This window comes from Podarcis bocagei, assembly GCF_964188305.1.
Source record: "Podarcis bocagei genome assembly, chromosome: 13".
NCBI lineage: Eukaryota > Metazoa > Chordata > Lepidosauria > Squamata > Lacertidae > Podarcis > Podarcis bocagei.
The window spans coordinates 42,878,137-42,899,000 of NC_138138.1; the positions used below are offsets into that span (position 1 = coordinate 42,878,137).

Consider the following 20,864-nt stretch of genomic DNA (forward strand, 5'->3'; position numbering starts at 1 on the left):
GAAATAATGTGATTTGATTGGCCTGTTAATAAGAATTATATTTTTTTAAAAAAGAAGATTGATAAAGAATGCATAATCATTTTGGTAATTACAGTGGTACCTCGGGTTACATACGCTTCAGGTTACATACGCTTCAGGTTACATACGCTTCAGGTTACATACACTTCAGGTTACAGACTCCGCTAACCCAGAAATAGTACCTCGGGTTAAGAACTTTGCTTCAGGATGAGAACAGAAATCGTGCGGCGGCGGCACAGCAGCAGCGGAAGGCCCCATTAGCTAAAGTGGTGCTTCAGGTTAAGAACAGTTTCAGGTTAAGAACGGACCTCTGGAATGAATTAAGTAGATAACCAGAGGTACCACTGTATTGTGTGTATATTAGTCACCAATGTGTTGCATGAGTCGTACTACAAAAGGGAACACAGCTCTTTCTATCTGGGGCAACCATTAAGATGAGGCCACCATCTCATTGTGTTGTTTTGGAAAACACAGCTCTAAGACAATGGGATTTCACGTTTCAACATGCCCTACTACTTTGAATATGAGACTGTCGCTTGTCAGTAATTACTGGGAAGCATTGGGATAGGAATTGATTTCGACACAAATCACTTCCTGGTCTCTTCCCTCTGCCCTCTTTGCCCTGCCTAGCTGCTTACTGTATAGAAAGCTCCTTGTTGACCAGAGTTGGAGGCAACTAGCTCCTTCCAACCGGAGTGTGATCCATTTCTTTGACGTGGAGCTGAACCCAGTGGCAGGTAAGTGAAACCTTGCCCAGTGCTACATCCAGGGCTTTTTCCAGCCATAACTCAGTTCCAGCACCTTTCAGGTGGACACCAGAGGCGTAGCATGGACAGGGTGAGACTGGCAGGGTGGCAGGAAGACGCAACAGGCATGCACCCTTCCAATCAGTCCAACTGGGCTGATTGGAAGGATGTTTGTCTGCCCTGCTGCATCCTCCTCGAATGCTGCTGGGCACCATTGCCATTGTAAGAGAATGAGGGAGGGACATCCATTAATATGTGCATGCAGCTGATGGGCATAGCATGAAATTTGAAGGAGGCAGGAATGTCTCAGGGTAAAGGGCAGATTGTAAGGTGATATAGGGTAAGAGGTGAACTACATGGGGCCAAATGAGATGTGGGAGATCTGTGATCAGGACCTCCTATGCATGTTGTTGTGGCGATCACACAGGGTCCCCAGATGTTTCACCATCTATTGATCCCTGTGCCACCACTTTATTTCTCGCTGCCACCACCCAGGCCCTACCTGGTATAATACTGAGTCCAGTCAGGGTTAAATTGGAACATAAACTTTTGTTTATTTATTGCAGTTTAACAAGCGTGTGGTTTCATAAACGGTATCAGTCAATTACAAACACGGGGTGCCTATCCAGACCTATAACTTCCACTACCTGCTTTCACTCACTAACCCACCTCTCAGATATTTACTTGTCTTCCTAGCCCCTAAATATTCCTGACTCAGCTTATTTTGCTACACTTACTCAACCTACCCACAAACTCTATCCCAATTCACTCCCACTCCAACCAACCACCCAACTCCCAACTAACTCCTCCCTTTACCCCTCCCAAAGCTGGTTTTATAGTCCCTCTGACTCCACCACTGGGTCCTGATTGGGTCACCTGTTTAACTATTTCACCTCCAGCACTCTCATATGTTAACATCACAGTTGCTCACTTGAAGGTAACAGCAATCAGTGCACCACACTGGCTCTGTAATTAGCAAATAAGAATAATAATTTATTATTTATACCCCACCCATCTGGCTGGGTTTCCTCAGCCACTTTGAGTGCCTCCCAACAGAATATTATTATTCATAATAATAAAAGCGATAAAACATCAAACATTAAAAACTTCCCTAAACAGGGCTGCCTTCAGATGTCTTCTAAAAGTCAGATAGTTGTTTATTTCCTTGACAGCTGATGGAAGGGTGTTCCACAGGGCAGGCACCACCACCGAGAAGGCCCTCTGCCTGGTTCCCTGTAACCTCACTTCTCACAGTGAGGGAACCGCCAGAAGGGCCTCGGAGCGGGACCTCAGTGAATGATGGGGATGGAGATGCTCCTTCAGGTAGTGTGGTGGAGTCTCCTTCTTTGGAGGTCTTTAAGCAGAGGCTTGACAACCATATGTCAGGAGTGCTCTGATGGTGTTTCCTGCTTGGCAGGGGGTTGGACCCGATGGCCCTTGTGGTCTCTTCCAACTCTAGGATTCTATGATTCTATGATTCTAGGTATGCTGGGCTGAAGCCATTTAGGGCTTTAAAGGTCAGCACGAACATTTTGAATTGAGCTCAGAATCAAGTAAATTGGTTTATAAAAATTAGGCATTAGGGGGTATCTGGACTGTGATCATGGTAGCAGAGGCAGGGGGCTCTTTATCTCTCGCTCCTCCAGTCTGGTCCTGGTCCAAATCTCGCTCACACGCATAACAGGTCAGTGTTAGAAAAAAGCAAATGTTCTGACCTCCTTTCTCTGGTCCTCGGACCCTAGTCAACACAAAGAGTCCTTGAAAAAGAGTACTTTGCAGAATTCTGCTTTTATTCTTAAAAGTCTTTTATCTGCAAAACGACCAACCAACTGTACAGACATCAACACCACCAGCTTTCTCTAACCAACCAACCAATCCACACCCAACACTAACATTGACCACTCTATATATACAGGTACAATTATGTCCAAGGTTGCATGAGTCATTGTAGGCCGCTTGCTTAGTTCTTTTCGCATTAAAGAAACAGCGGCCAATTTTTAGCTGTGACATAACACACCTGATATTTGAGTCAAAGGGGGCAGGACCTCCCATTCGTGCCAATCATATTTAATTTTGTTTCCATAGAAGCTTCCCACAAACTGTCCAAATTCTACCACTACATTATCTGTAAGGTGTATAAAGGTTCTTGTTGTCCCCCCCCCCCTTAAGAAATAGGCATCTCTTTAACGTTTCCTTTTTTCAACCTCTTCCTTTTCCTCCCAGTAGATTCTTAGACGCCACCATGCTGGTCTCTCGCTGCCTGCTGGTTCGTCTGGCCGTCCTTCTCAGCGTCGTCCTGGTGCAGTCCTGCGAAGGGCAGTCTTGGGCCACTTTTCAAAACAAGCACATCAATTACCCCAAAACCTCAGCCCCCAACCTCAATGCCTACTGCAACCTCATGATGGTGCAGAGGAAGCTGAATCCAGCGGTATGCAAATTCACCAATACTTTCATCAACAACCCCACGGATTCTGTCCAAGATGTCTGTGGCAATGGCGGGAAGCAGTTCAAGGATAAATTATATGACAGCAACAATCCGTTCTCCATGACCATCTGCAGGTTCATCAATGGTAAACCTCCTAATGACTGCAAATACAAAGGCACAGTTACCTCCAGACGCATTCGTGTCACCTGCGAAAACAAGAAGCCCGTTCATCTGGCAAAGCTGCTGTGATAGGCAGAAAACCACGCAAGCCACGCTCTGCCCATTGAAGCCAGAATGCTCATTTGGCCATTTCTACCTGCAACACATCCACATTATTGGCTTTTCCTAGTTTAACAGTCATTTGCCCTTTCCAGGGGACCTTGGGAGCTGTGGCTCTAAGAGCAATGACGCCAAGCTTCTAACTAAGTATTCAGTTGGTTTCTCTTAATGATTATTCTCTCAATAAAGCTCATTCTATCAGAAGCAAAAAAGTGTGGCTCTGTACCTACATTATGTCTATGAACAGTTTACAACAGGGGTCAGCAAACTTTTTCAGCAGGGGGCTGGTGCACTGTGTCTCAGACCTTGTGGGGGGCTGGACTATATTTTGAAGGGGGGGAATGAAAGAATTCCTGTGCCCCACAAATAATCCAGAGATGCATTTGAAATAAAAGCACACATTCTACTCATGGAAAAACACCAGGCAGGCCCCCAAATAACCCAGAGATTTTAAATAAGAGGACACATTCTACTCATGTAAAAACACACTGATTCTCAGACTGTCCGCAGGCTGGATTTACAAGGCGATTGGGCCAGATCCAGCCCCCAGGCCTTAGTTTGCCTACCCATAATATAATAATAATAATAATTTATTATTTATACCCCACCCATCTGGCTGAGTTTCCCCAGCCACTCTGGGCGGCTCCCAATCAAGTATTAAAAACAATACAGCGTTAAATGTTAAAAACTTCCCTGAACAGGGCTGCCTTCAAATGTCTTTTAAAGATAGGATAGCCACTTATTTCCTTCACATCTGAAGGGAGGGTGTTCCACAGGGTGGGCGCCACTACTGAGAAGGCCCTCTGTCTGGTTCCCTGTAACCTTACTTCTCGCAGTGAGGGAACCACCAGAAGGCCCTCGGCGCTGGATCTCAGTGTCCTGGCTGAACGATGGGGGTGGAGACGCTCCTTCAGGTATACAGGACCAAGGCCATTTAGAGCTTTAAAGGTCAGCACCAACACTTTGAATTGTGCTCGGAAACGTACTGGGAGCCAATGCAGATCTCTCAGAACTGGTGTTATGTGGTCCACTCCCAGTCACCAGTCTAGCTGCCGCATTCTGGATTAATTGCAGTTTCCGGGTCACCTTCACTCCCAGTCACCAGTCTAGCTGCCGCATTCTGGATTAATTGCAGTTTCTGGGTCACCTTCAAAGGTAACCCCATGTAGAGTGCGTTGCAGTAGTCCAAACGGGAGATAACTAGAGCATACACCACTCTGGTGAGACAGTCCACGGGCAGGTAGGGTCTTAGCCTGCATACCAGGTGGAGCTGGTAGAAAGCTGCCCTGGACACAGAATTAACCTGCGCCTCCATGGACAGCTGTGAGTCCAGAATGACTCCCAGGCTGCGCACCTGGTCCTTCAGAGGCACAGTTACCCCATTCAGGACCAGGGAATCCCCCACACCTACCCGCCCCCTGTCCCCCAAAAACAGTACTTCTGTCTTGTCAGGATTTAACCTGAATCTGTTAGCCGCCATCCATCCTCCAACCGCCTTCAGGCACTCACATAGGACCTTCACAGCCTTCACTGGTCTGATGGTTTACAAGCTATTTATGAGTAAAACCAGGAAATCAGAAGAGCTTGTTCTGTTCAAAGAGAATTAGGCGAATCTTTAACGGATTTCTTCATAGCAATTTTTTTTCCACATTTTTCATATACAAAATGAAAGATGTAATAGATGTGGCCTGTGACTAGATTTCCTTTCTTCCTTTTGCAAAATGAAGCAGTTTGGGCAGCGCGGGGGCGGGAGTGTTTCCTCAGGAGACTATAGTGTGTTCCTGTTGGGATTAAAGCAACAAGGCTTGCAATCTCCTCCATGAACCAATTTGAGGGGTATGTTTTATACTAAAGTTGTGTTATCTGTACTAATGCCATGCTCTAAAAATATAAACCATCAAAAAAGTCCAGAATAGCACCCATCATTCCCGCAGTGCAGGTGCTATGCGCTAAAGGAATGACGGAGACCAAAGATCAACACCAGAATAATCATGGCAATACAAAGAAACAATGTCAGTTCTGTTTCTGGTACCAGATTTGAGTGTAGTTTTTTTGTAACTTATTTTGAGAGTGGCTTGGGACTTTGAAGTGGGGTGTAAGTGTTCTAAAGGAGTCATTAATTCTAAAGCACTACCTTTGAAGTGGGACGAGAGTTCTTTGGTGGTTTTATTCACAGTGATCCTATTCAGACACACGAGACATCACATAGAATCAAAGAATTGTAGAGTTGGGAAGGTTCCCAGTGGTCATCTAGTCCAACCCCCTGCAATGCAGGAATCTCAACTAAAGCATCCATAGTGTTCAAATCATCCACGTGTGTGAACCAGTCTTGACAAGTCTTAGTTAAACTTTGACCAGTATTATTCAGGCTGGCCCCAAAACTGTTTTTATTTGTGAGTGCTGTCATTGAGGGAGTGTAACTGGTATTTTATTTTATTTTTTTAGCAGAAGGGTTTGCTGACCCTTTAGAAAGCATGTATTGCTGCTAGTGCTATTAATAGCAATGAGCTCAAAGGTACTATCATGTTTCACACACCAAATATACTAAGGCATATTTTAATATTTGAACAGCACACCAATGCAAAGGTAGCCAGCATTGATGCTTCCCCCCACCCCCCACCCAGGAAGTTGCCTTGTTCAAGTATACCTATATCATTTTCCAGGAAAAGGTGTTTACCATCGGAACAAGAATATCAATACTGATGAAGATGCAACTGAATTAAACTTCACCCAGCTTGCAAGGGTGGTCTCTGTTACTGGGGCATCAAGGATTACTATTACAGTGGTACCTTGGGTTAAGAATGTAATTCATTCTGGAGGTCTGTTCTTAACCTGAAACCATTCTTAACCTGAGGTACCACTTTAGCTAATGGGGCCTCCCGCTGCCGCCGCCCGATTTCTGTTCTCATCCTTAAGCAAAGTTCTTAACCCGAGGTACTATTTCTGGGTTAGCGGAGTCTGTAACCTGAAGCATCTGTAACCTGAAGCATCTGTAACCTGAGGTATCACTGTACTTTGTAAAACCCATTAATGAGTGGAGCATCCAGTACTATAGATGCACCGACTTCTGCCAAAATATGGATGCTGTTACATACTCCTTCCATAGGGATGTTGTGAACATGCTCCCTGGAGGAATGGCTATTAGCCGAGGCCCATCTTATGGTAAGTGGGAAGCTATCAAGACCATCTCCAATGACTCGCAACACTCCCATTGTATGGAATAAGAAGATCACCAAGAAAGTGGGATGCAACAAGCAGAAGATGACCAGTGTGGAGCACAACTGGAAGATTTCCATGACTGCCTCACATCAGTCAGGTGCACTCACTGAGGCAATTGCCAAGTACCAGTTCTCTCTCACTGCTGAGTATGGTGGGAAGAGTGTCAACACAGAGCAGGAAGACTGGAATGAAGCCACTGAGATCGAAGAAGCTATTAATTTGACCCTGCAGCCCAATGAGAAGATGTACATATGGCAATACCAGCTGGGTTTGGGCAAGGAAACGGTCTTGTTCTGCCGTGATATGAAATTTACAGGTGATTCTACTCCACCTACAGATATTCCTTTGCCACATTCTAATAAATGAAATACAGTGGTACCTCGGGTTAAGTACTTAATTCATTCCGGAGGTCTGTTCTTAACCTGAAACTGTTCTTAACCTGAAGCACCACTTTAGCTAATGGGGCCTCCTGCTGCTGCTGCGCCGGCAGAGCCAGATTTCTGCTCTCATCCTGAAGCAAAGTTCTTAACCCGAGGTAATATTTCTGGGTTAGTGGAGTCTGTAACCTGAAGCGTATGTAACCTGAGGTACCACTGTATGGTAGGTCAACAGGAACGCTCAAAGGCTTCCTCCCGATTTAGGGATCTTTTATTAAATTTGGGTGATTATTGTGGGCTAAAGTTTAGAAAATATAGAGCTCTCACAGCACTAGAAAATGATAGATATTCTAAGTTCCGCTGATGCTATATTTTCATAGAATCATAGAATCATAGAGTTGGAAGAGACCACAAGGGCCATCGAGTCCAACCCCCTGCCAAGCAGGAAACACCATCAGAGCACTCCTGACATATGGTTGTCAAGCCTCTGCTTAAAGACCTCCAAAGAAGGAGACTCCACCACACTCCTTGGCAGCAAATTCCACTGTCGAACAGCTCTTACTGTCAAGAAGTTCTTCCTAATGTTTAGGTGGAATCTTCTTTCTTGTAGTTTGAATCCATTGCTCCGTGTCCGCTTCTCTGGAGCAGCAGAAAACAACCTTTCTCCCTCCTCTATGTGACATCCTTTTATTTTGTTCCTGGAAGACTCTGCACGCTGAGAAGGGGAGTGGGAGGGTTTTCTTGTGGTTGTGTGTCTGCTTATCAATATTTTTTTTTTTAGTTCCAATGTAGGAGGAGCGGTACGTAGTTTCTCATTAACCCATAGCCTCTTCTATCCTATTTAAGCAGCAAGTGTTCACACATTTCCCTCATTCTCCACCAAGAGAAGCAGCTGCCACCTACTACAAAAGTTTCTGTGCAAATACCGGTAAGTCTTGGAGGGCTACTGGGCAGGAGTGGAGAGAGGTAACTTTAGAATTTGGGGCGTAAGGGAGGGAATGCTTTTTGTGGACCTGCAGTCTAACTACCTCTTTATAATTATAAAGGTTATAATTATAAACTCTAAGGTTTTTATTTCAGCAATAACAGTACAAGTTAAATGAAGTTCCTTTTAATAATCAAGCAACCAGTCTACTAAAACAGACCATGTATTCTAGCAAAAAATCTTGAATCTAAAAATGACATTAATGCATATTCAAGGAGAATCTCTCTCTGCACAGCTGAAGAAAAATCCCAGGGGGTTCCAGGGGCTGCTTCTTTGTGGACCTGTAGTCTAACTACTTGTTTATAATTATTGAGTGCCAATGAATTTCTGTGTGATATTGAAGTGATGTGGAGCCTTCCCCAGTGGCAGAGGAAGGGGGGCAGGCCCCCCGGGTGCCATCTCTGAGGAGGTGTGACAAGAAGGCACACCTCGGGGGTCTCGCCCTGCCACCCCCAGGCACGCACCGCCATCGTGCTGCCGCAGACGCATGCGGAGGATCCTGTGCTCATGGCTGCACTCTCCTCCGCTCGAGCGGTGCCATCGGCAAACCGACCAGTGGCGCATGCGCAGCACCACTCAAGTGCCATACAGTGTACCCTAACCCTCCACCACTGCTGCAGCCACGAGCGAAGGATCCCACTGACTCCGCTGCAGCTGCGAGCAGAGGATCCCACTGCCATACATACGGTGTGCACACATGCATGGTACATAGCAGTGCACACGTGGTACGTAGCGGCACCTGCGCATGCGCCGATGAGCGGTTTGCCCCACCCCCTACCCTGGGTGCCTGTTCGTCTTCGTTCGCCACTGGCTTCCCTAAGGCTTTAGGGATTGGTATCTCTGGTCCCTCCAGCAACCAGAACTCCCTTCATTTACTCAGTCTCCTCTAAACGTCATGAAACACCTTGCAGGATGAGATCATGACGTGACCCAGAGGAAGAATCCCCATTCCTACCAGATTCTGAACTCATATGCAACATCTTGGGTTTGGAAGGGGCCCATGGGTGTCTTTGAGAACGCAGATGGGACTGGAAGGGGCCTCTGGGTAGGGGAAGGATTCAGCAACAGAGAAGCTGGAGCTCCCTGGAACATTTCTTTTGTAAATAGTTTATAAAGTATTTCTTATATTAGGAAAATCCATCCCTACCTCCAGATCTCTTTCAGAATGCAATCCTATACAAACTGAGTGTTTCTTGAATAGCAAGGTGTACGGCTGCATATAGTCACCAGGAGACAATGGCTATCTCAATGTTTTGTGATAATTTATTTCATAAAGTGGTTTTGCATTGTGTGGAAATGTAAGTTCTTTTGCCTATCACTGACTCTGCTGTCAGGCTATTTTAAAAGGACCTCTTGAGCTCTAGAGTTATGGCACCAGAAGAGGGAGAGAGGAATAGCCACTTCTTTAGTGTCATGCATAATCTTATAAACTTCTGTTATGCCCCTATTTTTATATTCCTGAATCAAAAACACCCAAAAGGTGGAGTTTAGTGGCTGATCAGACCACCAGCCCTCCTTGTGCAGAGTGAGGAAGAGACCCAAGAACACAGGATGTATACCTCACTCTAAAGTTTTTATTTAAGCAATAATAGTACAAGTTAAATGAAGCTCCTTTTAATAATACAACACCCATTCTACTAAAACAAACCACGTATTCCAGCAGCTGAGTTTGAATTTAAAAATCACATTCATGCATATTCAAGAACACTTTCCTCTGCAGAGCTGTAGCAAGATCCCAAGGTGTTCCAGGGACTCACCCAGTGCTCCTTTGGAAAATTGAAGACATGGTAGAGACTGTTGTAGCTTTAAGAAATATGATTTATACACATATTTAAACCTTCAGTCTGCATGGAGGGGGTGCAGATCTTACAGCATGGCAATCCCAAGCAGGGATGCTCATCTAGTCTTAACAATCTGCACCTCCTGGACACGTTGGTGTTAGAAGGAACAAATCAGACGCCACAAGAAAATACGAGGGGGAGTAAAGAATTGGGGAATCTCTTCTCTTCCCCCACAGCCCCCATAGATGTGTCCTTCCATCCTCTCCTAGCTCTGAACCTCAACAGTCTGGCACTACAGTACTATTGCTGTAGAGCATTAACTACCGAGGTTGAGGGTAGGCAAGTAAGTTTATCTGTCCCTTCCAGTGCTGTATGGGAGAACGGGTGGTGTCGGTTCATGCACACAAGTTTATCTGCCCCTTCCAGTGCTGTATGGGTGAAAGGGTGGTGTCAGTTTATGCACACAATGAGATAAGCAGCTTCAGATCTGAATTTTGCTGCACTTTCCAAGATATTCTGAGATGTTAGGCAGTCTCTTCCCAGCACAGCTGAGATAGGAAATTAATTCGAGCAGCAGTTACCAGCATGGCACTCATGAGTGCCTGGGTCCCCTCGTATGGTGCCCACAAAAGGCCTCAGTAAATATCCCCTCAAAATCCATTGGCTCTGTACAAAGTGTGTAACAAATGTTGGAAATGTAAAGAAAAAGAGGGAACATTTTATCCTATGTGGTGGGAGTGTAAAAAGGTGAAATGCTTCTGGGAAATCATATATAATGAATTGAAAAAAATGTTGAAATATACATTTGTAAAGAAACCAAAGGCATTTGTGTTAGGCATGGTTGGAAGTGAAAGAAATAGAAAAGAACGTAAGCTTTTTTTATACGTGGTAACAGCTGCAAGGACATTATTGGCCCAAAAATGGAAACAATAAGAGATACCAATGATGGAAGAATGGAGAATGAAATTAATGGACTATGCAGAACTCGACAAATTAACAGGAAAGATCTGAAACCGACGGAACCATGGGTTCACCGAGGACTGGAGTAAATTTGTAGATTATTTGAAAAGTAGATGCGATGAACAAATAACGTTTGTTGGTTTGCAAGAGGCTCTGTGAAGAATTAATATTAAAAATATTGTAAAAAAGGGAGTAGGGAGGAGGAAGGTTATCATTATAAGACAATATAAAATTAGGAAATGCGTAAAAAAGAATCAAAACGGAGGATTGTCAGAAGAGCTGAGGGAAGTCCAAAAAAGAATGTATTTGTGAAAAAATGTGTGTTATGTTCTTATAATTTTGTATTGTAAAATTAATAAAATATTATTTAAAAAAAACAAAACCAAAAAACAACAACAAAATCCACTGGCTCAGCCTCTCCATTTAATGGGGCTTGAGTACTGAAGGCCCACTCTCTCATATGTTCTGAACAAGGGAGAGGTGCAAAGAGCTTCTCTTTGTGAGCAAGCACAGCAGTGATGGATGTCGGTGTTTTTGCCACACTGAGCCTTCAAAAAAGCATTGATTTCCAGCAAAATCTGGATCTTTCATTTCCTAAACAGCCATTCCCTAAAATCACAAGGCAAACTACTTTTAAAACTGGCCAGCCTGTCAAACGCAATTTATATTCCTTAGAAGGGGTGGGTGGGTCTCCTATCAAATGGAGAGAGAAATAGATAGAGAAATATGTCTTCACAAGGAGAAGGTGTTTGCTTTGTCTTTAAAGCACCTCACAATTAATTAGTAATCATTTACCTTTGGAATTATATTTGGCACTGGCAGGTATATTGTGTTAAAGCATTGAGACAATTTTCCAAGACGTCAGCAAATTCTGTTAATTATTTCATTTTCATAAATAATAAAATAAGTAAATAGAGTAAATAAATGATCAATTTGTGAAATCTTCTGATCTAACTGAATACATTGCTTTCTTTTCCTAGAATCAAGCACCATGCCAGAGATAGTCCCTAAGAACAAAGCCCCAGGGGTTGATTTCTGTGGGGTAGATGCATATTACTACATTGTCCGCTCAGACCTGGGCTGCTACATGCGGTCCACCAATTTCCACGAGGGCAAAGACCTCGAAGTGTTTAGCCTGCACAGTTCCTGCCAGGGAGGAGATCACTACTTAGCCCATGAGGATGACCTATTCTACATCATCAAAGGAGACAACTATCGCCGTGTCAGCAACATGAATGGAGACTTAGGTGCTGTAGTATACAGCCTCCATCCCAACTGCCGTGGAGGGGACCATTACCTCTCAGCCTTTGGATCCTTCTATATCATTTTCCAGAAAAGAGGTGTTTACCGTCGGGTCAGTAATATGCATGAAGATACAGATGCAATTGAATACACACTTCACCCAACTTGCAAGGATGGTCTCTATTACTGGGGCATCAAGAATTACTATTACTTTGTAAAACCCCATGATGAATGGGGGGTCCAGTACTATAGATGCACCAACTTCCACGGAAATGTGGATGCTGAAACATACTCCTTCCATAGAGATGTTGTGAACATGCTCCCTGGAGGAATGGCTATTACCTATGGTCCAGCTTATGGTAAGTGGGAAGCTATCAAGACCATCTCCAATGAGTCCAGCACTCCCATTGTATGGAATAAGAAGATCACCAAGAAAGTGGGATACAACAAGAAGAAGATGAGCAGTGTGGAGCACAACTGGAAGATTTCCATGACTGCCTCATATGAGTCAGGTACACTCACTGCAGCAATTGCCAAGTACCAGTTCTCTCTCACTGCTGAGTATGGTGGGAAGAGTGTCAACACAGAGCAGGAAGACTGGAATGAAGCCACTGAGATCGAAGAAGCTATTAGTGTAACCGTGCAGCCGAATGGGAAGATGTACATATGGCAATACCAGCTGGGCTTGGGCAAGGAAGCAGTCTTGTTCTGCCGTGATATGAAATTTAGGGATAATTCTACTCCACCTACAGATATTCCTTTACCACCTTCTGATAAGTGAAAAATGTTAGACCGAAAGGCACCCTCAAACGCTTCCTCTATATTATAAAATCTGATTGATTACTATGATTGATTACTATTGATTACTATATTTAGAAAATATAGAGCTCTCCTGAGCTAAGGGGGAATTCGCTGAGCATAGCTGTCAACCTTTCCCTTATTCCAAATAGGATTCCTCACAAGAAAAGGGAAACATTGACAGCTATGTCACTGAGTGGTATATAGAGATGCAAAAGCTAAAGACCAAGTGAGATTAATGATTATTAGACATATTATATACTCTCATATAGACATATACATCTTGATAGGCTACATAGATATACTTGTCCAAGTTTATGCAAAACTCCTTAGGCTACAGCTAGAAAAGCATATCCTAGTTCAGGGGTCAGCAACCTTTTTCAGCCTAGGGCCGGTCCACCGTCCCTCAGACCATGTGGTGGGCAGGGCTACATTGGGGGGGGGGAGGAATTCCTATGCCCCAGAAATAACCCAGAGATGCATTTTAAATAAAAGGACACATTCTATCCTTGTAAAAACACGCTGATTCCCGGACCGTCCGCCGGCCGGATTGAGAAGGCGATAGGGCCAGATCCAGCCCCCGGGCCTTAGTTTGCCTACCCCTGTCCTAGTTTGTGCACAATGCAGGTGACCCAGGCTGAATGACTTCTGGATGAGCTACTATTTATAAGCTATAAATCCCTTTGCTAAATTTGTTCCTTCATTTTGCTTTGTATTTGCTGAACTCTGCAACCTGTCCCACTGTTGTTATACAAATCAAATAAAATGAAGAATCATTGGTTTAAAAATGTGTTCCGTGCACTTTTCACACTTGTGTACAAAATGATTTTCAACATATATCTTCCAGAAGACACAAATACCTTCTTCCTTTTCCAGAAGATGTGAGGGTTGGCCTAGGGCAGGGGAGGGTCCAGGGGCCTAATCCAGGCCCCCCTCAGCAACTTTTTATGTCCCCTTCCCAACCCAAGATCCCACTAATTTGGCGGCTGCAAAACAAATCTAAAGATCAGACACAGTGTTCAGGTGGTCAGAGAGATTTATGCATGTGTCCTGTGTTCACAGGTGTGAGAGTGTGAGGTGACCACAGCCACTTTGGGTCACTCACCAATGACATGCTGGTCCTGGAAGGATGCCTAAGGTGAATGTGCCCTTATTGCTAAAAGCAATAGCTCTTTTAACCCCACCCCCTCCCTGTCCTAGAGGCACAAGAAGGAACATTTCTCTTTACTCTGGTTGCCATTTGATTACTAGCCCTAATTCAAATGCTGGTTTCAACTTACGTGGTTCAGAATCTCAGTACCTCAAGGACTTCCCCTTCCCATATCAACCTACCTGAGCTCTGCAGTGATCACTGGAAGCCCTTCTCTGTGTACCCCCTCCAACGGAGGTGCTGAGAGGGGCAGCAAGAGAGGAGGTCTTGCCAGTGGTAGCCCCTGGTTGTGTAGTGCTCTCCCTCATCAGGCTTGCCCACCGCTGATGTTATTAGCTTTTGAATGCCAGGCAAATACATTTTTCTCCTGGCTTCTAATTCTTTGAATCAATGCAATCTTTATCCATTCCTTTTATTTATTTATTTTAAGAAATAATATCCCACTTTCCACATCATAGGTCTCAGGTTGTCTTTAACAATAAAATGTACCATATACACAATTTAAAACATCATTTTAACTTCCAAAATTTAAAACCTCAAAAATTTAACATATCTCTCTCAGAATGACCGCTCCCCGCTTAAAATGGGGGGCGCCCTTTGCGTGGACGCGTGCAGCCCCTAGATCTGGAGCGGCTCCAACAGCATAGGCTTGGCTTTGCCTTCCCTCAGGTGGGATACCTGGAGGACTCCACCTACCTCAGTCAGTTGTCCAATCCCACCTGGGGGAAGCGTTGCCAAGGAGGCCAGGCCAGGTAGGGGAGGGATTACCTGCCCACACAATAGAGGGAGGATCTTACCTAGGAATCCTCACTTGGCTCCAGAGCTTCTCCCACCCTACCCACCCTCAGTTAAGGTCTTATTTTGCAGGTTAACTTTTCTTCACAGGTTTTGCAGGTTAACTTTTCTTCACAGGTATGCGGGCGCTGCTACGTTAAGGTCACTGTTAAAGGGCCGGAAAGGAATTTCCCTGCATTGTCAGGTTTCGCCTTTCCCGTAGCAAAACGTCACAACTTTGGCGGTATCAGGCCTTGGGCGGAATCCTTTTGTCCATCTTCCTCTTGCGGCGGCGATACCAGGGTTCCCCGTTAAAGGGGTTTTCTGAAGGGAGGCTTTGGCCGTACACCAAAAAGTCGTCATTGCTCTCTCCTGCGGCGGCGGCGTTACGGGGGCGGCCATCTCTGCTTGAACATATGTTCTCCAGAGCCGGCCCATCCCTCCCACACACACTGGATAACCCTGATGCTCCTTAGGTCCCCGGCTGGGGACCGGGGAGGGAGAACGCCCAATGCTTGAGCCAAGGTCTACCCACATTTGAAATTTAATAAAGTTGTGGACAATTTAATCCCATAGCACGTTGTCTTGAGTCGTTATTCACATGACGGGGGGACCGTGCAGGATCTGGGGACTCCGCCTGTCCATGCAAAAGAAAAACAACCACCAGCAGTGAGCGACAGCACAACAGCACTTTCTCAACCTCACATTGGGCCAGCCCTCAATTAAATATAGTGTGACCACCTCAAGGTACACCAGTTACACGAATTTCTACAATTTACCTCAGATTATCTAGTGGGGGACATGTATGAGGTAAAAATGATTTAGAGTCTCAGGCAGGAGTTGCTCAAACAAACAAGAAAAGTTTTATTAAACAAAGGAAGTTTATGACACAAAGTGGGTCGGGAAATGAGTTCTTTCAGGTAGAAAGAACTTACCGTATTTACTTTAACTATAAGATGTCTCAGGTTTAAACATAACACTTTAGGCACAACCCTTCTTAAACTTCAGTTACTAAACATCAGTTGGTTCACTTCAGGTAGATAAATATTCAGGTTTCCAGAAGAGATGGCAAAATGTTCAAATCAGCTTCTGTCATTTAGATAATACAGTGACCGCTCCCCACAACAACTGGGGGGGAGGCGCCTTTTGTGTGGTCGTGCACAGCCCCCCATCCCAGTGCGTCTCCCAGTAGTAGGGGCTGGCTTCACCCTCCCCAAGCTGGATACCCAGAGGTCTCCGCCTACTTCAGCCAATCACCCAATCCCACCTGGGGGGCGTCGCCAGAGGATCAGCCAGGTAGGGGGAGGGACGGCCCACAGAACAGAAGGTGAATCTTACCTGCGAATCAGTGTCAGTTGGCTCCAGAACTTCTCCCACCCTGCCCTCCCTCAGTTAAGCCTCCTTTTGCAAGTTAACCTCTTCTCTACAGGTACGCAGGCGCTGTTGAAGGACCGGAAATGAATTTTCCTGCATTGGCAGGTTTTGCCTTTCTTTAGTAAAACGTCACAACTCTGGTGGTTTCAGGCCTTGGGCGGAATCCTTTAGTCTAGCTTCCTAAATGGGGGGCCGGTTTTTATTTCAGCAATAACAGTACAAGTTAAATGAAGTTCCTTTTAATAATCCAACAACCAGTCTACTAAAACAGACCATGTATTCCAGCAACAGACCTTGAATCTAAAAATGACATTAATACATACTCAAGCAGAATCTCTCCCTGCACAGCTGAAGCAAAATCCCAGGGAGTTCCAGGGGCTGCTTCTTTGTGGACCTGTAGCCTGACTACTTCTTTATAATTATTGAGTGCCAATGATATTCCATGTGTGATATTGAAGTGACATGGGGCCTTGCCCAGTGGTGGAGGAAGGGGGGTGGGCCCCCCGGGTGCCATCTCTGAGGAGGTGTGACAAGAAGGCACACCTCAGGGGGTTCCCCTGCCACCCCGGGCGTGCACCATCATTGCGCTGCCGCAGACACGTGCGGAGGATCTTCTGCTCGCGGCTGCACCCTCCTCCACCATCCGTACAGCGCTCGAGCAGTGCCATCGGCAAACCAACCAGTGGTGCATGTGCGGCGCTGCTCAAGCGCCATACAGTGTACCCTAACCCTCCACCACTGCTGCTGCTGCGAGCGAAGGATCCCACTGACTCCACTACAGCTGTGAGCAGAGGATCCTGCTGCCATACATACGATGCGCACGCATGCATGGTACATAGCGGCGCACACGTGGTACGTAGCGGCACGTGCGCATGCACCGATGGGCGGTTTGCCCTGCCCCCCTACCCTGGGTGCCTGTTCTTCTTTGTTCACCACTGGCTTCCCTAAGGCTTTAGGGAATGGTATCTCTGGTCCCTCCAGCAACCAGAGCCTCTGAGCACATTGTTATACAAAGTCAGAAGTCTATTCCCACGATCTTAATCTGTTGTAGCTGCTCCCCAGTTCAAGTTTAGTAACAGTTTCACAAGCTCCCTCTAGGGGAAGAACTTCTCTTTGTATCCAACTCTTTTCTTTTCTTTTCTTTTTTAACAGCAGATCTAACAACAAAGTTTCCTTTTTCAGATATTTTGTCAATATTTGTTCCTTTAAATTGCGAAAGAGAAGGTAGGCAAGTAAGTTTATCTGCCCCTTCCAGTGCTGTATGGGAGAACGGGTGGTGTCGGTTCATGCACACAAGTTTATCTGCCCCTTCCAGTGCTGTATGGGTGAAAGGATGGTGTCAGTTTATGCACACAATGAGATAAGCAGCTTCAGATCTGAATTTTGCTCCTCTTTCCAAGATATTCTGAGCTGTTAGGCAGTCTCCTCCCATCGCAGCTGAGATAGGAAATTAATTAGAACAGCAGTTACCAGCATGGCACTCATCAGTGCCTGGGTGCCCTCGTATGGTGCTCACAAAAGGCCTCAGTAAATGTCCCCTCAAAATTCACTGGATCAGCCTCTCCATTTAATAGGGCTTGAGTCCTGAAGGCCCACTCTCTCGTATGTTCTGAATAAGGGAGAGGTGCAAAGAGCTTCTCTTTGCAAGCAAACCTTCTGAGAAACATTCAGGAAGCAAAGGCCCTCTGAAATAAAACAGCTTTGATGACACCTCTGAAAGTCAGTAGGGTGAGTGTCTGCCTAACTTCTTGTAGCAGTTCCATAGAGTTGGGCCCACAACACTGAAGGCACAACTCCCTGTTGACACGAGACACGATTGTGGTCCATAGAGAAGCATTAATCATGCTTCCCCCAGTGACCTCAGGGATACCTCAGGCTATCTCTGAGGTATTCTGGATGTAAAGTATTCAGGGATTTGTACACGCATCGACCCCTCTTGCTCTCCAGGCTTCATCAAAAGCAACATGTAGCCTCTGGAGCGCGGAGGAAGCGCTGCCTCTGCACTTTGGAGGCTTTGCGTTGCTATCGCTGAAGCCAAGGAGCCTGTATTCGCTCCATATGACGCTCACACATTTCCCCTTAATTTTTGGAGGGGGAAAAGTGTGTCTTATAGAGCGAAAAATACGGTACTATCTCCCGGGGCCAAAAAATATGTGATGCAAAATTAGAAAGCACATCAGGATTTGTACTTATTAAATAATAATGAGGTTAATGGAAGTCAACATACATACATGGCCCCTGATTAACCTTTGTTGTTGTTGTTGTTTGCTGTTGTTTAGTCATTTAGTCGTGTCCGACTCTTCGCGACCCCATGGACCAGAGCACGCCAGGCACTCCTGTCTTCCACTGCCTCCGCAGTTTGGTCAAACTCATGCTGCTGGCTTTGAGAACACTATCCAACCATCTCGTCCTCTGTCATCTCCTTCTCCTTGTGCCCTCAATCTTTCCCAGGATCAGGGTCTTTTCCAAGGAGTCTTCTCTTCTCATGAGGTGGCCAAAGTATTGGAGCCTCAGCTTCAGGATCTGTCCTTCCAGTGACCACTCAGGGCTGATTCCCTTAAGAATGGAGAGGTTTGATCTTCTTGCAGTCCACAGGACTCTCAAGAGTTTCCTCCAACACCATAATTCAAAAGCATCAATTCTTCGGCGGTCAGCCTTCTTTATGGTCCAGCTCTCACTTCCATACATCACTACTGGGAAAACTATAGCTTTATCTATACAAACCTTTGTTGGCAAGGTGATGTCTCTGCTTTTTAAGATGCTGTCTAGGTTTGTCATTGCTTTCCTCCCAAGAAGTAGGCGTCTTTTAATTTCGTGACTGCTGTCACCATCTGCAGTGATCATGGAGCCCAAGAAAGTAAAATCTCACACTGCCTCCATTTCTTCCCTTCTATTTGCCAGGAGGTGATGGGACCAGTGGCCATGATCTTTGTTTTTTTGATGTTGAGTTTCAGACCATATTTTGTGCTCTCCTCTTTCACCCTCATTAATTCCTCCTCACTTTCTGTCATCAAGGTTGTGTCATCTGCATATCTGAGGTTGTTGATATTTCTTCCAGCAATCTTAATTCCGGCTTGGGATTCATCCAGCCCAGTCTTTCGCATGATGAATTCTGCATATAAGTTAAATAAACAGGGAGACAATATACAGCCTTGTCGTACTCCTTTCCCAATTTTGAACCAATCAGTTGTTCCATACCCAGTTCTAACTGTAGCTTCTTGTCCCACATAGAGATTTCTCAGGAGACAGATGAGGTGATCAGGCACTCCCAATTCTTTAAGAACTTGCCACAGTTTGCTGTGGTCGACACAGTCAGAGGCTTTTGCATAGTCAATAAAGCAGAAGTAGATGTCTTTCTGGAACTCTCTAGCTTTCTCCATAATCCAGCACATGTTTGCAATTTGGTCTCAGGTTCCTCTGCCTCTTCTAAATCCAGCTTGCACTTCTGGGAGTTCTCGGTCCACATACTGCTTAAGCCTGCCTTGCAGAATTTTAAGTATAACCTTGCTAGCGTGTGAAAGGAGTGCAATTGTGCGGTAGTTGGGGCATTCTTTGGCCCTTCTTTGCGATTGCGATATAGACTGATCTTCTCCAATCCTCTGGCCACTGCTAAGTTTTCCAAATTTGCTGGCATATTGAGTGTAGCACCTTAACAGCACCATCTTTTAAAATTTTAAATAGTTCAGCTGGAATATTATCACTTCCACTGGCCTTGTTATTAGCAGTGCTTTCTAAGGCCCATTTGACTTCACTCTCCAGGATGTCTGGGTGAAGGTCAGCAACCACACTACCTGGGGTGTACGAGACATCCATATCTTTCTGGTATAATTCCTCTCTGCATTCTTGCCACCTCTTCTTGATGTCTTCTGCTTCTGTTAGGTCATTACCACTTTTGTCCTTCATTATGGTAGTCTTTGTACGAAATGTTCCTTTCATATCTCCAATTTTCTTGAACAGATCTCTGGTTCTTCCCATTCTGTTGTTTTCCTCTATTTCTTTGCATTGCTCGTTTAAGAAGGCCTTCTTGTCTCTCCTTGCTATTTTTTGGAAATCTGCATTCAATTTCCTGTATCTTTCACTATCTCCCTCGCATTTTGCTTGCCTTCTCTCCCCCGCTATTTGTAAGGCCTCGTTGGACAGCCACTTTGCTTTCTTGCATTTCTTTTTCATTGGGATGGTTTTTGTTGCTGCCTCCTGTATAATGTTGCGAGCCTCCACCCATAGTTCTTCAGGCACTCTGTCCAGCAAATCTAAATCCTTAAACCTGTTCCTCACTTCCACTGTGTATTCATAAGGGATTTGATTTAGATTGTATCTTACCGGCCCAGTGGTTTTTCCTACTTTCTTCAGTTTAAGCTTGAATTTTGCTATAAGAAGCTGATGATCTGAGCCACAGTCAGCTCTGGGTCTTGTTTTTGTTGACTGTATAAAGCTTCTCCATCTTCTGCTGCAGAGAATATAATCAATCTGATTTCGATGCTGCCCATCTGGTGATGTCCATGTGTAGAGTCGTCTCTTGTGTTGTTGGAAAAGAGTGTTTGTGATGACCAGCTTGTTCTCTTGGCAGAACTCTATTAACCTTTGCCCTGCTTCGTTTTGAACTCCAAGGCCAAACTTGCCAGCTGTTCCTTTTATCTCTTGATTCCCTACTTTAGCATTCCAATCCCCTATAATGAGAAGAAAATCCTTCTTTGGTGTCATTTCTATAACGTGTTGTAAGTCTTCATAGAATTGGT

At 45.1% G+C, this 20,864-nt stretch overlaps 1 protein-coding gene and 1 pseudogene across 3 annotated transcripts; both read left to right on the forward strand.

Moving 5' to 3' along the window:
• Positions 1-389: 389 nt before the first annotated feature.
• Positions 390-3,680, forward strand: LOC308570911 (ribonuclease pancreatic pseudogene; annotated as a pseudogene). Of its 2 annotated transcripts, none has more exons than XR_014013401.1 (2): positions 390-755; positions 2,991-3,680. The product of XR_014013401.1 is annotated as a ribonuclease pancreatic pseudogene (transcript). The 2 variants fall into 2 exon arrangements; XR_014013402.1 differs by having other exon boundaries at positions 391-755; positions 2,988-3,680.
• A 4,165-nt stretch (positions 3,681-7,845) lies between these two features.
• Positions 7,846-13,618, forward strand: LOC308570879 (uncharacterized protein). Its single transcript, XM_081165932.1, has 2 exons — positions 7,846-7,992; positions 11,771-13,618. Exon 2 carries the CDS (start codon positions 11,782-11,784, stop codon positions 12,811-12,813), a length of 1,032 nt encoding a protein of 343 aa, XP_081022058.1. The 5' UTR covers positions 7,846-7,992; positions 11,771-11,781; the 3' UTR covers positions 12,814-13,618.
• Positions 13,619-20,864: the final 7,246 nt, after the last annotated feature.

Bases quoted from the DNA above. Each gene is read 5' to 3' on its own strand.
- LOC308570879 (XM_081165932.1), top strand. From the start codon at position 11,782: ATGCCAGAGATAGTCCCTAAGAACAAAGCCCCAGGGGTTGATTTCTGT.